The sequence below is a fragment of the Protopterus annectens genome, chromosome 3.part1 (assembly GCF_019279795.1).
Source record: "Protopterus annectens isolate FY-2018-M chromosome 3.part1, PAN1.0, whole genome shotgun sequence".
Classification (NCBI taxonomy): Eukaryota; Metazoa; Chordata; order Ceratodontiformes; family Protopteridae; genus Protopterus; species Protopterus annectens.
This window is the reverse complement of record NC_056732.1, coordinates 1,831,140,451-1,831,167,118: the sequence shown is the minus strand read 5'-3', so window position 1 is coordinate 1,831,167,118 and position 26,668 is coordinate 1,831,140,451. Positions and strand designations below refer to the sequence as shown.

The following is a 26,668-nucleotide window of genomic DNA, read 5'->3' as shown; positions in this document are numbered from 1 at the left end:
AAAACAAAGTAATAAAAAGAGAAAACTTTAATGTGAGCGCTTTCACACACTACGGTGTTTCATCAGGCAACACTATGCATCCAGAGAATTATTAAATACATTCAAAAATTCATAGTGCTGTTTGATGAAGCACCGTAGTGTGTAAAAACGCTCACATTAAAGTTTTCTGTTTTTATTGCTTCATTTTATTGTCCTTCATGTTTTTGCACAGTCTTTTGTATTTTATCTTCTTGGTGTTATTATCGATGACCAATTAAAGTTTGATACCCATTGTGATGCCCCCACCATTGGCCCAGGAGCCACAGTCCTCACCACTAGCACCACTGAGGGATGTACATTGAGAGGAATGACAAGAACACACACAGTAAAGTGCAATTTTCCTTAAGAGCACACAGAGACCACAGTAAGTCTGGGACTGGTTTCTCCCTATCTTTCTCCAGATCCCCAGTAAAACTCCCCACTGGCACAACTATAGGGTTGAGATCTCAGTTGAGTGGCCAAGCCAAGGCCTCCAGCACCTTCTCTGTCCAACCAGTGTTTCATGTCCCTGTCCAAGTAGCTGACACACACACACACTCTTTGAGATTTGATTATACACACACATATACCTGGGAAAGGCTGACACAGGTTTAACTATGCCTCCTTCTGCCCAGACTGCAAAGTAGTTTTTACTACCACCAGCCACTGCTTATCAGCTATTTTAAGGCCCTTAAAGGATGTCCAATCTTACTGGGTAATGTTGCTGTTAATCCAAATGGTAGTTTGACCAAGAGCAAGGCTATTAGGAGTAGCCTGTAGTGTCACGAAAAAAATATGCAAGTACTCTCAGAACTTAAATATGTCTCACAAATATCAGCCACAATGAAAGGTTTAGATATATTTAATAATAAATAATAAAAGTACAAAAAATTACTCAGTAAATAATCACAGTTACATCAGAGTTCAAAATTACAGGAAATATTTAAAACAACATTGCAGGATAGTCTCAAATAAAGAAAACATCTACGCTATACTTTATTATATTCCTATCTGAATCTAAGATAAATTCTGTACCCTAGATAATTTGCTTACAGAGCCAGCAGACAGATGTGGTAAGTGGATGTTCTTGTCAGGTCAAAGACAAAATAGAAAATGCCCAGGCTCTTTCTCAGAGACTTCTTAAATTAATATTTCAAATATTGCTGCTGGGTAGCTTGCAGCATGACATCACTTCTTATCATCTGACTATCCCAGGTGATAACCCTCATTGCAGCTGGTAGCATTTAGCATCCACCTGTTAAAACACATAGAACTCAACTCTTTTGGCAAATGGTGGAAACTATATTCCTCCACATTTAAAAACAATACAAAAAAACTTGTATTTCTAGACATTGTCTCCTGTTTCACTGAAACTGAAAGATAACATCTCTTTTGCTTATGACCCAGCCATAAAGTAACTCAACCTCAACCATTCTTCTGAAGTTTTTCAGGTTAATCTCCTGTGTTTCAGTCTCCCTTGTTAAAATACATACATTTAAACAGTTACTTGGGGTCAATAGTTCAGAGTAACGGTGAGTGTGGAAGAGAGGTGAAGAAGAGAGTACAGGCAGGATGGAGTGGGTGGAGAAGAGTGTCAGGAGTGATTTTTGACAGACGAGTACCTGTAAGAGTGAAAGGGAAGGTCTACAAGAGGGTAGTGAGACCAGCTATGTTATATGGGTTAGAGATAGTGGCATTGACAAAAAGGCAGGAGTTTGAGCTGGATGTGGCAGAGTTAAAGATGTTAGGATTTGCACTGGGTGTGATGAGGGTGGACAGGATTAGGAATAAGTATATTAGAGGGTCAGCCCAGGTTGGAAGGTTTGGAGACAAAGCCAGAGAGGCAAGATTACGTTGGTTTGGACATGTGCTGAGGAGGGATGCTAAATATACTGGGAAAAAGATGCTAAGGATGAAGCTACCACGTAACAGGAAAAGAGGAAGGCCTAAGATGAGGTTCATGGATGTGGTGAGAGAGGACATGCAGGTGGTTGGTGTGACAAAGCAAGATGCAGAGGACAGGAAGAAATGGAAACAGGTGATCTGCTGTGGTGACCCATAACGGGAACAGCTGAAAGAAGATGATGATGATGATGATGATGATGATGATGATGATGATGATGAATAGTGCATATACATTTCTGGTCAGTACTTTACAAAATATCTCTTCAGCATTTGTCTGTACAATATGACATACAGTTGTAATACATCTGTAACACAAGCATCTTATATGAGCATGTTGACATTCACAAATGACACACAGGCACTTACAAAATATGTCTTCAGCACACGTCTGTACAATATGACATACATTTCTAATACATCTGTAACACAAGCATCTTACATGATGCATGTTGACATTCGCAGATGACACACAACCACTTGCAAGATAACTCTTCAGCACACATCTGTACAATAGGTTCATAAGTTCATAGGTTAGTTCTAGTCTAACTGCCCTTTTGGGCCATTTGAAGCCTAGCCAGTCACCCCATGTGAGAATCAAGCCCTGCACCTTGTGTCTTTAAGGTAAACACCTTAACCATTATGTCATCCTCCCACCCCAGTAATGTTCATTTTGTAACAGGTTTGATTTGATTATTACTAGGCTAACTGCTCTTTTGGACCATTTGAAGCCTAGCCAATTACCCCATGTGAGAATCAAACCCTGCACCTTGTGTCTTTAAGGTAAGCACCTTAACCATTATGTCATCCTCCCACCCTATATGACATACATTTCTAATACAGCTGTAACACAAGCATCGTACATGAGCATGTTGACATTCAGAAATTACACACAACCACTTACAAAGTTCCAGGTAGCTGGGCTGGCAATATCTGCTTCTGTCATGCTTCTATATAAATCATATTAATATTCACAAATTACATACAATTATTTACAAAATTTCAGCTAGCTGGGCTGGCAGTATCTCCTTTTGTTACACCAATGTTCAGCACTGCATCAAAAAGATCAATCAAAATCCCGGCCTGCCCTACAGACATAAAAAATACCTAGCCCCTGACTCTAGGCCAAAACTAGCTCAGCCTTTCCTCCTTCCATGTCTACTTTATGCCGCCCCCATCTTTTCACATCAACAGTATACCCTTTTGGCTAAACTCTGTCAATCATGCTGTAGTGTTGTAAGATTTGCTAGTAACCAACCCTACAAAACTCACTGCCATGCACTAAAGCAACTCCAGTGCCTTGACTTCCCCAGCACCTGTTTTACTTCTAGCTGCAAATGACTCATACTCTACTCTTAAAACCCCTTTTCTGTCCTGCTCTATCCTCACTAATATCACATCATTTTCCACCTGGAACTCTCCTCAGCTCTGACCAGCTCCTTCTGGACATGTAGTATTTCCCATGCATGGAACAAACTCCCCCTAACATCTGAATCATTTCTAACATAAATTTCTTTAAATCTGTACTTCTTACCAACACCTGTCACTGCAATTATCCCACTTATGTCCCACCTTACCATCTTACTACCTCTCACACTTTTAACACCCACCTGTTGCAAGTGTCCTGTCTCATTTGCATCTCTTTCTCTTTTTGTTGATTAAAAAAAATCTAACTTTTATACTGCATGTTATGCACATTATTGTAATGCTTATGTAAACTTAATTCTCAGGCCTTTTGTAAATTTCTAATGTTTTTATGTAAAGTGCATTTTTGTAATGTTTGCATAAAACGTCATTGTCAGATGTTTTTCTTTTTTTGTAACTTTGTAATAACTGTCAGGAGCTTTTCTCCTCAAGTCTCCACTGAAAATGGGCCATGGGCTTAGTTGGACAAACCCGGTTAACAAATGACAAATAAATAAATAAATACAATAAATGTATTGTATAAATGTTATATTTTAGTATTCTTAATGTTTACAAACAAACGTCCTCCTTAGATAACACAAACCCTGGTTATCCTATTTACAGGGCTACTACCTCATACTCTAACATCAGAATAGAACTAGAAATGACCTCTTTCCAGCTTGCACAATGTTTTATGAAATGCTATTTATCTCAGTGTTGCAAATTTAAAATCTGTTGTTTACTAAAAGTAAGAAACGTCATTATATTGTTCTGATTTGTTGTATATTTAGTCAACAGGTGTGTGAATCACATTGAACTTCAAAATAATCAGTTATCAGTCCAGAATCATCTCAACTCTAAGTATGACTTTCCAGTTACAATACAAACACACATTGAAGAGAAAACGTATGTTGGTAGTTTTGCATTTAAACCTGCTATTAAACTACAACAGAGAATTCACACTGGACATAAACTCTGCAAATGTTATACATGTAATAAAATCTTTATACATAAGAAGACCCTTTTAGCACACAAAAAAATACACACCATCAAGAAACCTTATAAATGTGAAATATCTGCCAAGAGTTTTGCATGGAAAGCTAACGTTTTAACACATGGAAAAGTAAACACAGGAGAGAAGCCATATAAATGTGCTTTGTGTGGCAAAAGTTTCAAATGGAAAAACAGCCTCTTAGCACATCTGTATATACACGTGGGAGTGAAACCATATAAATGCATCACATGTGGCAAGAGTTTTACACGAAAGTGTGCCCTTTCAATTCATGAAAGAGTTCACTCTGGAGAGAAGCCATACAAATGTTTCACTTGTGGTAAGTGCTTTACACAGAAAAATCACCTTTCAACACATGAGAAAATACATACTGGAGTTAAGTCATACAGATGTGGTACATGTGGCAAGAGTTTTACACAAAAGGTTACTCTTTCAAAACATGAGAAGCTACATACAGAGAATCGATGTAAATGTGCCAGATGTAACAGGACTTTTACAGACAAGACTGAACTTTCAGCACATGAGAAAATACATACTAAAGAAAAACCATATACATGCATCATTTGTGAGAAGAGATTTATAAGGAAGCATAAACTTTTAGCACATGAGAAAATGCATGTAGTAGAAAAGCCATATAAATGTGCCACTTGTGATAAGAATTTTCCATCAATGACTAGCCTTTCAGTACATGAGAAAGTGCACAACACAGAAAAGCCATATAAATGTAACAAATGTTACAAGAGTTATAAAATGAAAACTACCTTTGAAAATCATCAGAAACTACACACAGGAGAAATTAAAAGAAGAGTCAAGCAATATAAATGTATTGACTGCAGTAAGTGCTTCACACAACTTGGTAGTCTTCAGTTACATCATACCATTCACACAGGCATGCAGCCATATAAATGTACTGAATGTGGTAAGTCTTTCACACGTGCCAGTGGCATGAAAAGGCATCAAGTCATTCACACAGGACTGAAACCATATAAATGTACTGAATGCAGTAAGTGTTTCACACAACTCGGTAGTCTTCAGTTACATCATACCATTCACACAGGCATGCAGCCATATAAATGTACTAAATGTGGTAAGTCTTTCACACGTGCCAGTGGCATGAAAAGGCATCAAGTCATTCACACAGGACTGAAACCATATAAATGTACTGAATGCAATGAGTGTTTCGCACGGCAAAACAATCTTCGACAGCATCTTCTGATTCACAAGGGAGGGTCCGAATGGAGAGATGAAAAGTCAGCAAGCAAAGGGGAGTAGTAGTGCCGAAATTGAATTCATCCTCAAGTCTAGGTGAGTACCTTCACGAGGTGGACCTTGTTTTCACAGAAATCTCACCAAGGAGACACTGATATATGGACTGTATTTATATAGCATATATCATGGACAGAAGTAGGTCAAAAACTAAAAAAGATAGCTGGGTGCACAAAGACCCAAGATTAAAAAGTGCCCAGTCCTGGTAGGCACACTGGTGCCAGGACTGGAAAAGATGGCAGTGTAGAATCCTCAAAATACAGAAACATTCCTACAATAGGGCCAGGCTAAGGGGGAGGAAGGCCCCCCCTGTTATAGAAGGAAGTATCAGTCCACAAAAATCACAAAAACTGATGGGTCAAAGAAGAGCCATAAAGACGATAAAGTGGACTGTTGAGGATAAGAAAGAAGTTATGTATTGTTATTATTATGCAAAAATCCCAGCATTTCCAGACACAAGATATACAGAATGATTAAGAGAGAAATTAGAGGAAAGAAAAATACTTCCGCAAGAAAAACTGTCAGAAACTTCAAATGAAAATTTGTGTTCATTAATACAACAGATTTGTGAAAAACAGTATATAGATCAGGAAACCCTGATCAATTTGGAAACAGAAGCATCTGAGGAAGTGCAAAAATATAAATAAAGCCAAGAGGTATTTGAAAAGTATAAATAAGAAATATGGACATGGGGAAAAAAGAGATTTGATATGGTGCAATATTTATACGAAGGTGAAAGCCAAATTAATCAATGTAAAGAAGGCAGCCCTAAAGATATTTGAAGAGAAATAAAGGCAAAAGGTATCCGGATATGAAAAATTTTACAATACAAAAATAATATCACAAAGATGGAACGTAGAAAAGATCAGTGACGTAGAAGGAGAAGTTATGGAGAGCCTGTGAAGTGAAGGATTTGGTGTAGAAGGTCTAACACAGGTTACATCACAGCAGGATGAAGTGAGTCCACAAAGCAGGGAGAAACAGGAAGATCAGGAAACACTGAAGAAGAAATACGGACATGGGAAAGAAAGAGAGATTTAATATGGTGTAATATTTATGCAAAGGAGAAAGCAAAACTAACCAATACAAAAAGAGCAGCACCAAAGATATTTGAAGAGAAATACAGGCAAAGGAGTCCAGACATGGAAAACTTTACAAAACAAAAAAATAAGACAAAAAGGAAAAGGAGATTAGTAATGGAGAAGTTAAAAAATAGAAACTGAGGTTATGGCGTACCTGCAAAGTGAAGGATTTATTGTAGAAACTAATTCAGAAAGCATCACAACAGGATAGAGTAATGGATATCCAAATTAAGGGGAAACCAGTGGAACAGGAAGCAATTGGTCAGGTGCCATATGAAGATAATTTGGAACCTTCCACAGGAAACAAGTATAAGCATTCACTTGAAGCTAGACAGCAAGTGAAGGAACAGGAAGCTGTGGAAACTCTGATGCAGTCAATGTTGAATGAATTCCCTTATGATAGAGCAATGGATGGCACAGGATGAAATTGATAAGACTGTGTCACAGGAAGATGGTATAGAACCTTCTATAGAATGCCCGCAGGAATTGGAAAATAAGTGCCCTCAGTTTGGATGAAAATGAGCTAAGAGAAGAATTGCTTGATTTAGTAGACATAGACAGATATATCAAGATCAATGAAAGAAAAAGAAGGTTAATAAAACCCAAAAAGTCAGAAGTCTGATAAAACAAATGAACACTGTAATTAGGACTGTTCATAGAGATCCATGCGATGTAGCAGAAGTAAACAGGATATATTAACTGATAAAGGTCTCCCACAAGAACACAGTGTAGTGAGGGAAAGGAAAGAGAGAAAACAAATACCATCATGGAAATATCGAATAGAGAAAATTATAAAGCAATTAAGACAAGAAGTGTCACTGTTAGAAGACTATAGAAGAGGGAATAGATCAACAAAAATACTAAGAAACATAGATGTGACAAAACCAATGCGCAATATTAGAATAGACCAGGATCTAGCATGCACTATCAAAAATAAACTAAAAATTTCAGCACAGGCAGAAAAACTTAGAGGATAAGAAGATCAGTATAAAGGAAAAATGCAAAATAAGCAATTTATTGATGACCCAAAAAGGTTTTATAGAGAACTGGGAAATAAGGTAAAAGGAATTGAAATACCACCAAAAAAAGAAGAAATAGATGCATTTTCAAGATGTATCTATGAAGAACCTGTGGAATATAATAAAGATGCTAAATGGATGGAAGAAGTAAAATAATGAAGTTTAAAGGTACAGGATATGAAATGGGATGAAATAACGGCCAGAGAGATTGAAACAAAGTCCTAATTGGAAAACTCCAGGCCTAGATGCAGTACCTAACTTCTGGTTAAAAGTATTAACATCTTTGCACAAAGATTTAGTCATTTAGTCATGAGTAAGAACTATGTATATGTGCACCCAGAACAGACACCAGTCTGGTAAAAACAGGAAAAGCAATGCTCCTACTTAAGAGTGAACCTGCAAGCTACCCTAAAAATTATAGACCAATAACTTGCCTACCAACGATGTATAAACTGCACAGGGAATTGATGCTGATAGACTTTATAGTCATTTAGAAGAAAACTCAATTATGGCAGTAGAACAAAAGGGCAATAAAAGAAAGTCATATGAAACAAAGGATAATTTGTTGTTAAATAGAGTCATAGTGGAGAACTGTAAAAAGAGGAATAATCTAAGTATGGCATGGATTGACTACAAAAAAGCATTTGATAGTATCCCACATTCATGGATAAAAGACTGTTTAAAAATGTGTAAGATACACCCCACACTGATCGATTACATTACAGTGACCATGAAACAGTTGCAGGCCACTTTGCAATTAAGCCATGATAAAGGACAAATTGTTATCCCAGGGGTAAAAATTCAAAGGGGGATGTTCCAGGGTGACTCTGTCACCCTTGCTGTTCTACCTTGCTCTTAACCCATTAAGCTGCATATTTAACAGTTTAGGCCATGGCAATAATCTGGCTCCTAGAAAACAACAAAGTGTAACGACTTCTCACCTTCTCTTTGTCGATGATTTAAAACTGTATAGCTCATCAGATGAGGAACTGAAAGCACAACTGCAAGTTGTCAAAACTTTTTCAGATGATATAAGAATGTCATTTGGTTTTGATAAATGTGCAAAAGCAACCTTTAAAGTAGGAAGACTGCAATGCCAGGAAAACATCAGATCTGATGTTGTTAATCTTCTTTCCATTCATCACTGATGGGTTTGGTTCCGAGCCCTTGGAATTGAGTCGACCTTTTTACCAAGCTCGTGCCAGCCAAAAATACTCTCGAGCTAAGTCTCTATCCAGAATGCCCTTCTCCCTGTTACCTCAGATCTCGTTTTCCATGTAGCTGTAAAGCCGCATTTCAGCCGAGTTCTCAGCTAAGTGAAACTTTTTTGATATTTGTGTGAAAAATTTTGGGTATCTTCATATTTAAGCGATTATTTTTTCTTGTGTCTTTTCTTCTGTCTGACCTTGGTTTTCCTCTCTACCTGTAGTTACTCTTGGTACACTTTCAAGTACCATTGTTGGTACGGCCTTCCTCCCTTACCCTTGTGGTATTTCTTCAATACCATAGTTGGTATTGTTTAACTTATTAGCTGTCTTTTATTCAGCTGTTTCCTTTCTTTTCTCTATCATACCAGTGTATTGTTATATTTTTGACTTTTTTGAACGGAGTTGACTTTGATTATAGTTGGATTATATAGTTGGCCTGTGGTATTTTTTCTCTATCAAGATGTCGGATAAGAAGGGTACTTCAGGTTTTAAGCATTGTACATCATGTAAGGGTAAATTGCCTAACAGTGATTCTCATGATGACTGTGTATACTGTTTGGGAGTGTCCCACCTTTCGGTGCAACCTCCATGTGACATTTGTCAGAGTTTCAGTCAACGCACTCTTAATGAGTGCAAAAATAAACTCATTCTGAAAGAGTTACTCAAGTCTCCCTTCTCAGAGGCCATTTCTGTGATGGAGGTCTCAACCCCTCCTTCTAAGGACAAAAAGAGATCCCACTCTCTTCCTTCTTCACCATCAGGTGATCAGAGCAAGCCTGCGAAATCAAAGGTCCCAAAGTTATCTTCAGAGCATAAATCAGCCTCCTCCGCTCCATCTTCTTTGGTTCCGACCATCTCAAAACCATCGATACCAGCACCTGTTTCTGCACTGATCCTGCCTCTGGCACTGATCATAGACCTTACTCTGCCTATTTCGACTTCGTCACCTATGGCCAGTTTGGCTCAGGGCACACTGGCTACGTCATTAGTTTCCAGTTTGGAACTAACTGATGTTCATCATGTTTCACTGTTGCAATCATTACTCTTGGGTTATCCTGCTGGCAGGCTACCTGCAGTCAGCCTGAATTTCAAAGTCTAGGTCCGGCGTCAGTTGCTGTCACCTCTTCCCTGACGTCAGTGTGCCAGGGGTATAAAAGATGCAGCCAATGCCATTTTCTTCAGTCTTTCTTGCCGCGTGGTGCCCGAAGCAAAAGCAGTTCGCAAGTGCCGGTCGGCCGACTCCTGAGATTTTCAAATCCGAATTTCAGAACCGAAGTCTTCATTAAAGCTAAGTACCCCATTGGGAAACTTTTTTCTTACTCCAGACCAATGTCAGAAAAAAGTTAACAATTGTATTTCTTGTGGGAAGCAAATGCCTCATAAAGATTTTCAATCTTACTGTATTCCTTGCCTAGGCCCTGACCACGACGTTGCTAGCTGTCGGTTTTGTGCTAGATTTAACCAACGCACTATTAAGCGTCAGTTCGATTTTGCATTTCATTACTTTGGCTGAAGATTTAATTACATAATGCTGTCAGAACAGCCGATGACCGGAGTTTACAAAAAAACACAAGGACAAGGAAAAGGATAGGCATCCGAGGTCCAAAACCGACGACGAGGCCTCCGTCAGGCCGGTCACCGGTTCTCAGTGAGGTGCTTTCGCAGCCCCTGGCGCCCACTACCTTAGAGCCACAGGCCGCGTCCAACTCCCACATGGAGCTGACTGGGCATCTGGATACTCAAGGTATTGGACACTCAGAAATCATTCCCTCAGATGGGTCCGGAGCCGCTGAGCAGGCATCGGCTTCTGAGGGTGTCTTCAGACCTACACAGTTATATGTTAAACCATCTTCAGCTTCAAAGACAAAGACTAAAGCAGCTCTAAAGACAAAGAAACAAGTACTGCGTTCTCCTACTCAGACTTCCATGCCTAAAAACATGCTTAAAATGGCCGAAGACCTAATTACTTTGATCAGGGGCTCCCATCCCCCTCCTGATAAGAGGCCTAGGCAAGAGACAGAATATGATTCTTCTGATCAGGTTTCTATTTCCTCTGATTCCTCTTCTGAACAGGATTATTCTATGCCTCCCTATGAGGACTCTGATGCTGAAGAATCCATTCCTTCAGCCTCTCCTCCTGAGGATTATTCTTTTGGGGAAACCCTGCATACCATGAGGGAGCATTTCCACTGGGAGAGCCAAGATTACTCTGAATCTAAGAAAAGGCTCAGAGACTTTCTGCTTCTTCCTCAGCACAGGCCCCTTGCTATTCCACCTGTTCTAGACATTGTAGAAGATGTATTTTCAGAGTCCGACCTGTCCCCTGACTCTTTACCCCCTGCACCTGTTAAGCCAGACAGATACTACAGGGTCCCAGATTCTCATAAATTCCTATATAAAAACCCCGCTGCAGACCCAGAAACTATATCTCAGGGTCCCAAAGGGGTCAAAGCTTCCACTGCAAAAACCCTGTCCCCTCTGATAGGGATTCTAGGGCACTGGACAGAGGGGGGGGGAGTTTACACTTCTGCTACCTTGGCTGTAAGGGCTTTAAATTGTCAGTTTCATATGCTTAAATATCAGCAATACTTAATGTCACTGCTTAAACAGAAAATGTTGACAAATGCTGAATGTTCAGAGAACAAAGAAATGCAGGATTTATTGCATGCAGCAGAACAAGTTGGAAAGCATACTTTGCAATGTGGTTATGATTCACTGGAGGCCTCTTGCAGGGCCACTGTTACAGGTTCTGTTATTAGACGGCATGCTTGGTTAAAGGAACAGAATCTGCCTGATCATGTTAAAGCAAAATTATTAGATGCCCCATTACAGCACGATACTTTGTTTGGTGCTAATGCAGAAGAGGTGTTGAAGAAAATGGAGGATAAAGCAAAATCCATGCAGACAGTTAAGGATTTCTTACAGGTACAGCCACCCATGTTTAGCAGGAACTGGCCTTCTAAAAATTGGTCCTTTCCAGTGTCAGACAGACCACAAAGAGGCAGATACAGATGTCCCAAAGGCAGATCTCAGCCCCAAGGCTCATACAGGCCTAAACAGTGGGGCGGTCCTATCTCCAAAAGCAGAGAAGACAAATTACAGCCTTACAGGAAACAGTCACAATGACTTTCCTCTGCCAGATCCAAGCACTTTCCTTTTGGCAGCCCCTTTAGGGGGGAAAACTAGCACTTTTTTCATCAAATTGGCAAAAGGCTACCCAAGACAAATGGGTCTTGAACATAGTGTCCCAAGGCTACAGGTTCCATTTTCACACCCTACCAAGAGCAAAGGGTATGCCAGACCTGCCACACAATCAATGGGCAGAGGCACAAAAGCAAATTTCAGCCCTCATGGACATGAGGGCCATTCAACAAGTACCACAACAAGAGCAGGGGTAAGGATTTTACTCCAGACTTTTCTTAGTACCCAGAAAGGACAAAACCTGGAGACCACTACTGGACCTGTCTATACTAAACATGCTTCTGGAAGTTCCAAAATTCAAGATGTTGACTTTACAGCAGCTACTGCTCATACTGGGCAAGAAGGCTTGGCTCGTAACTTTGGACCTAAAAGAGGCATACCTGCATGTCCCAATCAGACAATCTTGCAGAAGATACCTCAGATTCATAGCTGGATCAATGCAATACCAATTCTCTGCACTGCCCTTTGGCTTATCTACTGTGCCCAGGGTCTTCACAAAATGCCTGGCACCAGTAATTGCATTCTGCAGACAAAGAGGAATTCAAATATACCCCTACTTGGAGGACTGCCTTATTCAAGCAGAGAACAAAGACATTCTTCTAAAGCATCTGGCATTTGTAAAAAGATTAATAATTTGCCTAGGATACACAGTAAACGAAAAGAAATCAAAACTAGTACCCTCTCAAGAGATAATATTCCTTGGTGCAAGCTTAAATACAACTGCCCAGATGGCTTATCTCACGCCAGACAAACAAAAGCACCTGACTTATTACTTCAAAAAATTGGCAACAAAAACCCAGTTATCTGCAAGGAAAATCCTGCAGGCCTTGGTTTTCATGGAATCCTGCATTCTACTAATTCCATATGCCAGACTGCATATGAGGAAACTACAGTGGTATCTAAAAAGTGTTTGGACTCAGCATTGTCAAAGCCTGGAGACAGTAATTACCCTTATTCCCTGCCTGCAACAGGAGTTTCGATGGTGGGCAGAGGCCTGTCAACACAACAAGGGTCTGCCATTCACTTTACCCACAGCCAGACAGACACTGACAACAGATGCATCAGATTATGCCTGGGGTGCCCATATGGCAGGAAAATGTATTCAGGGCACATGGCCTGCAAGCCAGATGCATCATCAATCAAAAAGAGATGCTAAGCTGTTCAGAATGCCCTGACAGCTTTCAAGGATCTACTTCATACAGGACAACTACTGATAAAGACAGACAATACTACGGTCATGTGGTACATAAACAAGCAGGGAGGTACACATTCCTACCCCCTCTGCAGACAAGCAATGACCTTATGGGACACAGCATTGCCTTATCAAGTTCACGTGCAAGCACAATTCCTGCCAGGAAAAACAAATACTCTGGCAGATGAACTAAGCAGAAACCTCATGGATCCCCACGAGTGGAAACTAGATCCACAAGTCTTCAGCATGATAGCAAGGAAATGGGGATGCCCAGACATAGATCTATTTGCCTCCCCTCACAACTGCCAATTACAGAGATTTTGCACAAGGATTTATCACAAACAAGCATGGAGAGTGGATGCCCTATCCTTCAGCTGGAAAAATCTAACAGTATATGCCTTTCCTCCACTGCCTCTCCTTCCCAGGGTACTCCTAAAGGTCAGACAAGAGAAGCCAAAAATGATACTGATTGCACCAGACTGGCCATGCCAGCACTGGTACCCAATCCTAAAGAGCTTGTCTCAAGGTCCAGCATGGATATTGCCTCAAACTTCTCATTTGCTGACCCAACAAAACAATCAGATCCTGCACAGCCAACTCAGGACCTTAAATCTGGCAGCATGGCGGATAATGTAGCCATTCAGAACACTCCTCTTTCAAAAGCTATGATGGATGTTATCTTGGAGGCCAGGAGGCCCAGTACCATAAAATCTTATGCAGAAAAATGGAAGAGATTCTGTGCTTGGAACCAGGAACAAGGCATTGACACATGTGTACCAAATATCCCTCAGATTTTACAATACCTAACTGAGATGCTGGGCAAAGGCCTTTTTTTCATCAGTTAAGATTCATACCTCTGCCATTTCAGCCCATTACAATACGGAACCACCTATCTTTACTCATCCCTTAATAAGGCAGTACCTCAGAGGGGCCAAAACATCAGGCCTCCAAGGAGAGCACCAGTTCTGGCATGGGACCTCAATTATGTCTTGGAAAAACTCACACTGCCTCCTTTTGAGCCAGCCTCAACAGCGGATATAAAATTCTTAACCTGGAAAACAGCTCTGCTCCTCGCAGTAACCCCTGCAAGACGAGTCTCGGAGTTACAAGCACTCATGGCTGTGGAACCTTTTATCATTTTTCATCCAGACAGGGTTTCTCTGAGGACAAACCCAACATTTATGCCTAAGGTGGTGTCCAGTGTGGCCCTCAACCAAACCAGTCACTTGCCTACCTTTTATCCAAATCCACAGAACAAGGGTGATAAAATTCTGCATTCTTTGGACATACACAGGCAGCTACGCTTCTACTTGGACAGAACTAAAGCTTTCAGAAAGACTGAGCAACTTTTAGTGTCATATGCTGCAGGATCACAAGGAAAGACTATCTCAAAACAGACTATTTCTAAATGGATAGGCCATTGCATCTGTTTCTGCTATTCTCAGCATGGCAAATCAGTGCCTAAGGGCATTGGGCCTCATTCTACCAGAGCAGCAGCCACTTCAGCAGCCTTCCTCAGAGGAGTACCAACCAAAGACATCTTATAGGCTGCAACTTGGAGTTCAGTGCCCACCTTTAAGAAGCACTACCACTTACCTCTTTACTCTAAATCCAGAGCAGGCTTTGCCACTGCAGTTCTGCAGGGCCTCATAGCCTCTCCTAATCCTATTTAGCCCAGCCACCCATCCTCAGCTTTGGGATTCAACCCAAGAGTAATGACTGCAGCAGTGAAACACGATGAACATAGTACAGTTGTGTACCTACCATAAATGTAGATGTTCGAGTGTATTCACTGTTGCAGTCCAGGTTACCCACCCACCATCCCCCTTTTCTTTGCTGGGACTTATCTGTACTTCTCTATCCTATACAACCTATGTGGTGTATTTGCTTGTAGATGAAGGAAATGTTTATTTTTGTGCATGCATACTTATTGGCATAATTTTCAGCCTACCAATTTGGGGGCACTTGACATCTGGGGCAAGAAAAACTGAAGAAAATGGCATCTGCTGCATCTTTTATACCCCCTGGTGCACTGATATCATGGAAGAGGTGACCACAACTGACGCCGGACCTAGACTTTGGAATTCAGGCCGATGGCAGCTAGCCTGCTAGCAGGATAACCCAAGAGTAATGACTTCAACAGTGAATACACTCAAACATCTACATTTATGGTAGGTACACAACTGTACTTTTCAGTTCAGAGCGCCACTTCTGCACTGAGCGTTGCACTGACCTCACTGGATTTGACCCCTTTACTTCCAGTCTCAAAACTAGAGACTTCAGTGCTGGCAGACCTTGCACCACAGACCCTATACTCCCCCTCCGTAGATCCATTTCTGGGCCAAGCGTATAGCCCCTTCATCGAACGTCCTGACTCCCCATCTGGAGTATCCACTAGATCCACCAGGAGTCTTTCTGAACACAACATGCTGCGTCTTGTATACCAGCTGTTGTTAGCCAGGGGGATTCCCTCACTTTCTAAGACCCATCCACCTGCAGGACTTGGGTTGCCTTATCCATGGACTCCATCTTACAGTCCTCCTTTGACCATCTCGGTTCTGAAGCCTTCTGCTTTGACATCTTTCTTGGAACTCATTATCTTGGCACCTACGGTGCATCTCACACCAGCTCTGAGTTTGTCCCTTTGGTCTTTGGTTCCCGGTGAACTGGCCCTTCTTCAATCTGGGGATTGGGGAAAAGGCGCATTGGCCTGGGGTACAGAGCCACCTATCTCCTCGGTTCCATCCTCGGTGCCATTAGCCACATCCACGCCAATCCTGCTTGAGGCTCTATCCATGGGGGCGAGTTTGTTGGAGTGGGGTGTGACCCCAGTCCCGAGGTTGTCTTTCTCGGTTCTGGGCTCCCATTCCTCTTTGGGAGGGCCTGCCTTCTGTGCGATGGAGAGGGCTCTTGCTTCTGGCAGCACTCCTTCAATGTCGGAACCCCAATTTTCACCCCCTGCGCTACAGCTGTCACAGACCACCCCTCGGGACACCAGGCAGAGAAGCCGCAGGACACCCCTGTTCAGGGTACCCACTTTTCTGAGTCCTCCTCAGAGACCCCCACTGAGGAGCCCCCTTGAAAGAAGACATGCAAGGGGAAGCACATGGACTCGCCCGAGGAGTCCTTAATGGAGGACACAGATTACGATGATGGTGAAGGGTCCCCACGGTCACTGCCTGATGATGTCTCCTTTAGAGACATCCTGGAAATGTTAAAGTAGAGAGATGACTGGAAGCCCTCCAATCCTTCGTCTGAGGAGTCCATGTTCCTGCAGGCTTTTCGCACCCGGCCTTCTACCTTTTGGGTGACCCCACCTGCCGACTAGCTCATCTAGCTTGTCATGCAACGCGCTTGGTAGAACTCTGATTCCATTGAGGCGATCCCTCTGAGACCAGGCAAAATTCTTTCCCCTCCCGAAGAGAACCTGCATTGGTCCAAAGGGTTACCAGTTGATGCTATGGTGGTGGTGGCGGCCACGAAAAAGGACTTGGCTGAGGGAACATCTCACTGTCCACCCACCCAACAGGGAGTCCTGGGTGTTGCACAGATGTGGGAAGCGTGTTTGAAATATGGTTCCTGAAATATTAGGCACATTTTACGAGGCTCCAGAGAGACTTGATCTCTAAATTCTCTGGGACGCTCACAGGACAGTTGTCTGATGAGGACAGGGACAAAGTGGCCTCGCACCTCGCAACCCTGGAATCAATATCCAACTCGTCCATAAGGTTGCTGTCATATGCAACCAAAAGGGCGGCTAGAGCAGCAGGTTCGGGCATTATGAGGCGTCATGCCTGGATGCACATTTATGACCTCACGGACCCCTTCAGGTCTTCCTTTCTGAATGCTCTTATCAAAGCTTCTTCCCTTTTTGGCTCCAAAGTGAAGGACATGCTAGCCAGGTGCGAGCAAGAGGGAAAGACCTTGTCTGCCATAGACCTACAGTTTTCCAACCCTCAACATACCTTCTTCAGGAGTCAGAGGAGGGGAAAGATGTGGCGTAAGAAATGTCAGACTCCTTTCTGTGCCGCACATGGTGATGATACTCTCAGAAGCAGCAGTGGTAACAATTCTGGAAGATGCCCTAACAGAGGCAGAGGGGAGTCCTCATAATCAGAGCTCCAAGGATTCCTTCTCTGGACAGCCTTATCAGCGCTTCTGAGGAGCAGCCTGAATACTTACCTCTGGAAGCAGTCGGAGGTCATTTCTCTCTGCATCAAGCTGCCTGGCAGTCCATCACCACCGATCGTTGGGGGCAGAGCATTATCACCAGAGGTTACACCATTCCCCTATCTTGTCAGCTAAATTTCCCAAGAAAACTTCCCGATGTTCCACCCAGTTAAAGAGAAGAAGCAGCTTCAGAGATTATAAAGCTGTTTCAAAAAAATCATCATTCAACCAGTCCCACCAGACCAGCATGGATCCAGATTTTACTTAAGATTCTTTTTTGGTGCCAAAAAAGACCATGGACTGGAGACCCTATTTTGGATCTCAGCAGCTTAAACAAGTCTGCCACCTAAACCAAATTCCGAATGGTCACGGTTCAGTCCATTCTCCCCTTTTTAAGAGAAGGTGCTTGGATGTGCTTTATAGATCTCCGGGATGCATATTACCACATCAAGATGGGCAAATGCTCCAGGAGTCTGCTTCGCTTTCAGCTAGGAGCCAGTCATTATCAATTGTGTGCCCTGCCATTCGGTCTCTCTACAGCCCCCAGAGTGTTCAAGAAATGCATGGCAGTAGTAACAGCTCACCTGAGACTAAATGGATTGTGGGTGTTTCCATATCTGGACGACTGGCTCCTTACCGCCCCCATTGAGCATCTTCTGGTGACAGCACTACATTATACTCTCTCTCTGGCAAAATTGTTGGGAATAATGATACATTGGGAGAAATCAAATCTTGTCCCTACACAACAAATAGAGTTCATCGAGCAGCTTTTAATACTCAGTCCTGTCTGGTATCATCTCAATTCACAGACTCCATCGATTGAGACTTCAGCTCTGGGCGATACTCTCACAAACAGTTTCTGCAAGGGAAGATCTTCAGGCCCTAGGTTCTGTGGCAGTTTCAATCCCAATAGTGCCTCTAGCAAAGCTGCACATGCGGATTCTGCAGTGTCCCTTCTGTGTCAATGGTTCCCAAACTATGACCCACTCATTTACCAGATTCGAATAACTAACCCCTGCAAACAAGACCTGCTTTGGTGGATGAGGCCAGATGTAGAACTTTGGAGTCATCCATTTCAATCTCCTCAGCCCACAGCCATTGTGACCATGGATGCTTCCTTGATCGAGTTGGGGGGTCATTTCCAGGGAAAGATTGTCCAACCCACATGTTCCACCTCAGAGACCCACCTGCATATCAATGTTCTGGAACTGAGAGCTGTGCTGTTAGCATTGCAGGCCTTCCATTCAGCTCTCCCTTACGAGACAGTTGCAATTCAATCAGACAATATGTCAGTGGTCTGGTATCTCAACAAGCAAGGAGGAACCAAGTCTTAGCCCCTATGTCGAGAAGCCATGAGAATTTGACAGTGGGCCATAGCTAACCGCTTTCTAATAGCAACGCATATCCCGGGGAACTCCAACGTGATTGTGGACAAGCTGAATAGATGCATCCTCATGCCTCACAAGTGGTCCCTCAACCCCGAGGTGGAGTCAGCATTGTTCAGTCACTGGGGCCAGCCCTGTTGCGATCTTTTTGCCCCCTCATCAAACACCAAGTGCAGTAGCTATTTTGCCCTACTTCCCCCGGAAGGGGAGTCACTGAGGGATGCTCTGACCCACGAATGGCCCACAGGACTTCTCTACACTTATCCTCCCATCCCTCTGATCCCACAATTTCTAAAGAAAGCTCTTCGGTTGAGATGCAAGGTGATCCTCATAGCCCCATTCTGGCCTCGACGAGTTTGGTTCCCCTTCCTACGGCCTCACCTAGTATACCCGCTGTGGATTTTGGACCCTCTACTAGATCTGATTACTAACCCCCCAAGGGATGAGTCATCCAAATCTGTCCAGTTTCAAGCTGAGAGCTTGGTTTCTCCACTTCCAATAGTAACCAGGCAGGCTAATCTCTCCTCGCCTGTTTGAGACATCATTCTGGCCTCTCATAAACCATCCACCAGAAAACTATACCATGATAAATGGAAAAGGTTCTCCATCTGGTCCAAGGATAACATGCTAAACCCGTATTCGGCTCCAGTTACTGCAGTGCTTCAATACTTGGCTACGTTTTTTGATAATGGAGCCTCTGCCTCTTCCATACGAGTAGATCTAATGGCAATTTCCAGTTTCCACAATGGTATAGATGGCACTCCTCTTATCTCTCTATGCATTTGCAAGGCTTTCCTCAAGGGGACTTCTCATATCAGGCCTCCTGTCAGACAGCCCGTGGAACCTCACTCTAGTCCTTCAGTCTTTGACTCAGAAACCTTTTGAACCAGCTGCACAGTGTGACCTAAAGTTTTTGTCTTGGTAGTCCTTGTTCTTGGTAGCCATCACGTCTCTCAGAAGAGTCTCCGAGCTGCAGGCATTGTGTATCAAGAGGCCATATCTGGTCTTTCATAAAGACAGAGTATCACTTCGGATGAGTCCATCCTTTCTCCCCAAAGTTGTTTCTGAATTCTCCATAAACCAGACCATTGACCTGTCAGTGTTCTTTCTGAATTTTGCCAATAGAGGAGAGTATTGCCTTCATTCTTTAGATGTACATAGACAATTGAGATTTTATACAGACAGAACCAAACCTATCCATAAATCTGAACAGCTTTTCATCTCCTGTTCTGGGTCCAGTTTCCAAGGTTACTTTATCAAAATGGCTAAGGGACTGCATACGTTTCATCTATTCCCTCAGTAATGAACCCATGCCAAAGGTTAAAGGTCACTCCACTAGATCTATGGCAACATCTGTAGCTTTCCGTTCCAGGGCCTCCATGGATGACATCTGTGCAGCAGCTACTTGGGCTAAGCCTCATATCTTTATCAATCATTGGACTTGGTCTCCAGAGGGAGAGCTGCCTTTGGCTCAATGGTACTCAGGAATGTTCTTCCATAAGTGCTGCCCATAGACCTCAAGGTAGCTTGGGATTCTGTCCCATCAGTGATGAATGGAAAGAAGATTAACAACATCAGACAAAGAAGTAATGTCTTAACATAACGTTCTATCTGTGGTGTTCATCTTCTTTCATTCATCACTTCCCACCCTCCTTCCCCCTCCAAATGTTCCTGGGGGATGCTTTGGGCCTAAGTGGTGCCCTAGGGTAGTTGTGCAGAAGTGGCCTTGGCTTTACTTCCTTTTCTCTAGCAAACTCGATCTGAGGTAACAGGGAGAAGGGCATTCTGGGTAGAGATTTAGCTAGAGAGTTTTTTGTCTGGCGTGCATTTGCTAAAAAGGCTGACTCGGTTCTGAGGGCTTGGAACTGAACCCATCAGTGATGAATGAAGGAAGATAAACAGCACAGATGGAACATTATGGTAAGAGAACTTCTTTTTTGGGATAAGAATGTGATATAAAAGAACTTGAGCAAGAAGGAGTGTATAAATATTTGGGAACTGATGAAGGATCAACAATAAAACACCAACATATATGAATAAAACTTAGTAAGGAATACTTCAGAAGACTTAAATTAATCCTGTAAACAGCACTGACATCTAGGAACATAATGTAAGCTATAAACCAATTTGCTCTTCCTATCCTAACTTACAGTTTTTGAGTGAGTGACTGGCCCCAAAAGGTGTTGGATAGATTAAATAGGAAAACCAGAAGGATGCTTCATGCTTGCCAAATAATTTATAAACATCAGTGTATACAAAGATTATGTATTCCCCATTCCGAAGGAGGGATAGGCCTCCTGAAATTGATTATATGTATAGATCTGCAATTGTGGGACTCCACACATATCTGCTGACCTCAAAAGACCCAAACATAGTGAAAGTTTTGAAACATGAGGAGAATAAATCTAAGATGACTTCTCTGCTTAATCTAGCAGTCAAGCAGGAATGGAAATTAAACCACAAGTAGACAAAAATCAGGCAGCAACTGAATGTGCCAAAAAACAAAATAAAGAATATTAGGTGAAGGATCAGATGAGAAGGAAAGAAATGTGGAAAAAGCATGAATATAGTTGCAAGTATAGAAAACTTCTGGAAGAACCTCATGTTGATCAATAATGATCATAGGAATGGTTAAGGAGAGGCAAATTCAAACCAAGAGGGAGGGTGGCATAATGGTTAAGGTGTTTGCCTTAGAAACACAAGGTACAGGGTTTGAGTCTCACAAGAGATAATTGGCTAGGCTTAAAATGGCTCGCAAGGGCAGTTAGCTTACCACTAATCTATGAACCTAATCTAAGAGATGAAAGGTTAATATTTGTGGCCCAAGAGTTGGCTGCAGACACATTGGTATATAAAGTCCATTGAACATGTGGGAGAAACAGTCAAATGTAGGTTTTGTAAAACCGAATTGGAAACAGTTGCACACCTTGCTGCTGGTTGTGATATACTAATGGCAGAAGGACTTTGTATTGAAAGGCATAATAATGTGCGAGACTTTTGCACTGGGGATTGTGCAAACATTATGGTACTGAAGTGGCCGAAAAACACTGGAAACATGAGCCACAAAATGAAGAGTTCTACATCACATGGGATCATCTAATACCAACAGTTCAAAAGACAGATGCTAGAAAACCGGATCTAGTGGTCCAAGAAAAGAAGACAAGAGTAGCACTGATCATTGACATTGCCACACCCAGTGACTACAGTGTCTTACATACAGAAAGACTCAAAGTCATAAAATATCAGGATCTGCAGGCAGAAATGAGAGCAGTGTGGAAGAAAGATATCCAGACAGTTCCAGTGGTAGTAGGAGCAACGGGTCTTCTAAAAAATAATTTACAATCATATTTGGATATGTTACCAATACATGTAACTCCATACGAATTGCAGAAGGAGTCATTACTGGGCAGATTGTGGGTCACGCGAAGAGCACTTTTGGCTGACATCAAAGATTGAAACAATACTAATTTGATGAACTTTAATCGTACTTTGACTTAGGAATGGGGTCCATTCCCATCATTGTATTAGAAACCCAAAAGACTTGGAGAAATTAAAAAAGCGGGTCCAAATGGAGAGCTGAAAAGTTAGCAAGCAAAGGAGAGTAGTAGTGCTGAAGCTGAATTCATCCTTAAGTCTTGGTGAGTACCTTCACATGGTGGACCCTGTTTTCACAAAATCTCACCAAGGAGACACTGATATATAGACTGTATTTATATAGCATATATCATGAACAGAAGTTGGTCAAAAGTTAACAAAGATAGCTGGGTGCACAAGACCCAGGATAAAAAAGTGTCCAATCATTGTAGGCGCACTGGCGCCAGGACTGGAAAAGACAGTGTAGAATCCTTAAAATACGGAAACATTACTACAATGGGTCCAAGCCAGGCCCATTGTAGCAGTCCACAAAAATCGCAAAAACTGATAGGCCAAAGAAGAGCCATAAAGACGATAAAGTGGACTGTTGAGGATAAGAAAAAAATTATGTATTTTTACTTTTATGCAAAAAGCCCAGATGTTCCAGACACAAAATATACAAAATGACTGAGAAATTAGAGGAAAGAAAAATACTTCCGCAAGAAAAACTGTCAGAACCTTCAAATGAAAATTTGTGTTCATTAATACAACAGATTTGTGAAAAACACTATATAGATCAAGAAACCTTAATCTGCTTGGAAAAAGAAGCATCTGAGGAAGTGTGAAAATATAAACAACAAAACCAAGTGATATTTGAAAAGTATAAAAAAGCAATATGGACATGGGAAAGAAAGAGAGATTTGATATGGTGCAATATTTATGCAAAGGAGATAGCGAAATTAATCAATGTAAAGAAGGCAGCCCCAAAGATATTCACAGAGAAATACAGGCAGAGACATCCAGTCTATGGAAAATTTCACAATAAGAAAAATCTCACAAAGATGGAATGTAGAAAAAATCAGTAAAGTAGAAGTTAAAAAAATAGAAGCTGAAGTTATGGAAATACCTGCAAAGTGAAGGATTTGGTTTAGAAGGTCTAACACAGGTTACATCACAGCAGGATGGAGTGAGTCCCCAAACTAGGGAGAAACGGGAAGATCAGGAAACATCTTAAGAAGAAATATGGACATGGGAAAGAGAAAGAGATTTAATATGGTGCAATATTTATGCAAAGGAGAAAGCAAAACTAACCAGTAAAAAAGAGCAGCACCAAGGATATTGGAAGAGAAATACAGGCAAAGGAAACCAGACATGGAAAACTTTGCAATACAAAAAATAAGAAAACAAAGGAAAAGTATATTAATAATGGAGAAGTTAAAGAAATAGAAACTGAGGTTATTGAGTAACTGCAAAGTGAAGGATTTAGTGTAGAAAATCTAATTCAGAAAACACCACAACAGGATAAAGTAATGGATATCCAAATTAAGGGAAAAGCAGTGGACCAGAAGCAATTGGTCAGGTGCCATGTGAAGATAATTTGGAGCCTTCCACAGGAAACCAGTATAGACATTCACTTGAAGCTAGACAGCAAGGAGCAATGGATGACACAGGATGAAATTGAAGAGAATGTGCCACAGGGAGATGCCATAGAATCTTCTATAGAATGCCCACAGGAATTGGAAGACAAGGGATGTGCCCTCAGTTTGGAAGAAAATGAGCTAGGAGGGGAGTTGCTTGATTTAATACACATAGTCAGATATGTCAAGATCAATGAAATAAATAGACTGCAGAAGGTTAATAAAACCCAGAAAGTCAGAAGTCTGATAAACAAATGAACACAGTAATTAGGACTGTTCACAGAGATCCATGCGATATAACAGAAGTAAACAGGATACATTACTGTGCTGCTAAATTAATAACTTATAAAATTCTACCACAAGAACACAGGGTATTGAGGGAAAGGAGGGGAGAAATTGAATACCATTGCGGAAATATCGACTAGAGAAAACTATAAAGCAGTTAACGCAATAAGTGTCACTGTTAGAAATCTACAGAAGAGGGAACAGATCAACAGAAATACTAAGAAAGATGTGGTAAAAGCAATGCCCAGTATTAGAACAGACCAGGATCTAGTATGCACTATCACAAATAAACTAAAAATTTCAGCACAGGCAAAAAACTTAGAAGATGAGACGATAAATATAAAGGAAAAGTACAAAATAAGCAATTTATTGATGAAAATAATTTATAGAGAATTGAGAAATAAGGTAAAAGGAATTGAAAGACCAGCAAAATAAGAAGAAATAGATACATTTTGGAGAAGTATCTACGAAGATACTGTGGAACATAACAAATATGACAAATGAATAGAAGAAGTTAAAGAAAAAGAGGTTTAAAGGTACAGGATATGAAATGGAATGAAGTAACAGCCAGAAAGATTGAAACAAAGTTAAGAAAAGCATCTAATTAGAAAACTCCAGGCCCAGATGCAGTACCTAACTTTTGGCTGAAAGTATTAACATCTTTGGATATAGATTTAGCCATGAGTAAGAACTAATTATATGCTCACCCCGAACAGACACCAGTCTGGTTAACAACAGGAAAAGCAATGCTCCTACTTAAGAGTGAATCTGCAAGCTACCCTAAAAATTATAGAGCAATAACATGCCTTCCAACGACATATAAACTGTAAACGGGAATTGATGCTGACAGAGTTTATAGTCATTTAGAAGAAAACTCAATTATGGCAGTAGAGCAAAAGGGCAATAAAAGAAAGTCATATGGAACAAAGGACCATTTGTTGTTAAATAAAGTCACAGTGGAGAACTGTAAAAAGAGGAAGAATCTAAGTATGTCATGGATTGACTACAAAAAATGCATTTGATAGTATCCACATTCACGGATAAAAGAGTGCTTAAAAATGCATAAGATACACCTTACACTAATCAACTACATTACAGTGACCATGAAACAGTGGCAGACCGTTTTGCAGTTAATCCACGAAAAAGGAAAAATTATTATCCAAGGAGTAAAATTTCAAAGGGGGATATTCCAGGGTGAGACTTTTTCACCACTGCTGTTTTGCCTTGCCCTTAACCCATTTAGCTGTCTACTTAACAGCTTAGGACATGGCTATAATCTGGCTCCTAGAAAACAACAAAGTGTAAAGACTTCTCATCTTCTCATTGTCAATGATTTAAAACTGTATAGCTCATCAGATGAGGAACTGAAAGCACAACTGTATGTTGTCAGAACTTTTTCAGATAGTACAAGAATGTCATTTGGTCTTGATAAATGTGCAAAAGCAACCTTTAAAGCAGGAAAACTGCAGCACCAAGAAAACATCAGTTTGGGACAAGAATGTGATATAAAAAAACTTGAGCAAGAAAGAGTGTATAAATATTTGAGAAATGAAGGATCAACAATAAAACACAAACAAATGCGAATAAAACTCAGTAAGGAATACTTCAGAAAATGTAGTCATTCTGAAAACAGCACTGACATCTAGGGACAAAATCCAAGCTATAAACCAATTAGTTCTTTCTGTCCTAACTTACAGACTTGGAGTGATTGAATGGCCCCAAAATGTGTTGGATAGACTAGATAGGGAAATAAGGATGCTTCATGCTCACCAAATGATTTATAAATATCAGTGCATACCAAGACTATATATTCCCCATTCCGAAGAAGGGATGGGCCTCCTTGAAATTGATTATATCTATAGGTCTGCAATTGTGGGACTCCACACATTTCTGCTGACCTCACAAGACCCAAACATAGTGAAAGTTTTGAAACATGAGAATAAATCTAAGTTGACTTCTCTGCCTAATCTAGCAGAAGCATATTGATGTCAAGCAGGAATGGAAATCAAACCAGAAGTAGATAAAAATCAGGCAACAAGTGAATGTGCCAAAAAAGAAAAGAAAGAATATAAGATGAAGGACCAGATGAGAAGGCAAGAAATGTGGAAAATGCATAAATATAGTTACAAGTATAGAAAACTTCTTGAAGAATCTCTTGTTGATCAGTAACCAATGCAGGAATGGTTAAGGAGAGGCAAATTCAAAACAAGACATAAAAGGTTAATATTGGCGGCCCAAGATAGTGGGCTATGTACACGGTGGTTTACAATGTCCATTGAACATGTGGGAGAAATGGATATGTAGGTTTTGTAAAACCGAATTGGAAACAGTTGCACACCTTGTTGCTGGTTGCAACGTACTAATGGCAGAAGGACTGTATACTGAAAGGCATAACAATGTGGCAAAATTGTTACACTGGGGATTGTGCACACATTATGGTATTGAAGTGGCTGAAAAACACTGGAAACATGAGCCACAAAGAGAAAACTATGGTTTATATCACATGGGGATCACCCATTACCAACAGTTCAAA

At 41.2% G+C, this 26,668-nt stretch overlaps 1 protein-coding gene across 1 annotated transcript in view; it reads left to right on the top strand.

Moving 5' to 3' along the window:
• The window catches only part of LOC122798721 (gastrula zinc finger protein XlCGF26.1-like), a 194,576-nt gene extending 188,814 nt beyond the window's left edge, over positions 1-5,762 (top strand). The window contains exon 4 of the mRNA XM_044067818.1: positions 4,116-5,762. Coding sequence (XP_043923753.1) covers positions 4,116-5,608 — 1,493 coding nt within the window. The 3' untranslated portion in view covers positions 5,609-5,762. The remainder of the gene's footprint in view (positions 1-4,115) is intronic.
• The last annotated feature ends 20,906 nt before the right edge of the window (positions 5,763-26,668 follow it).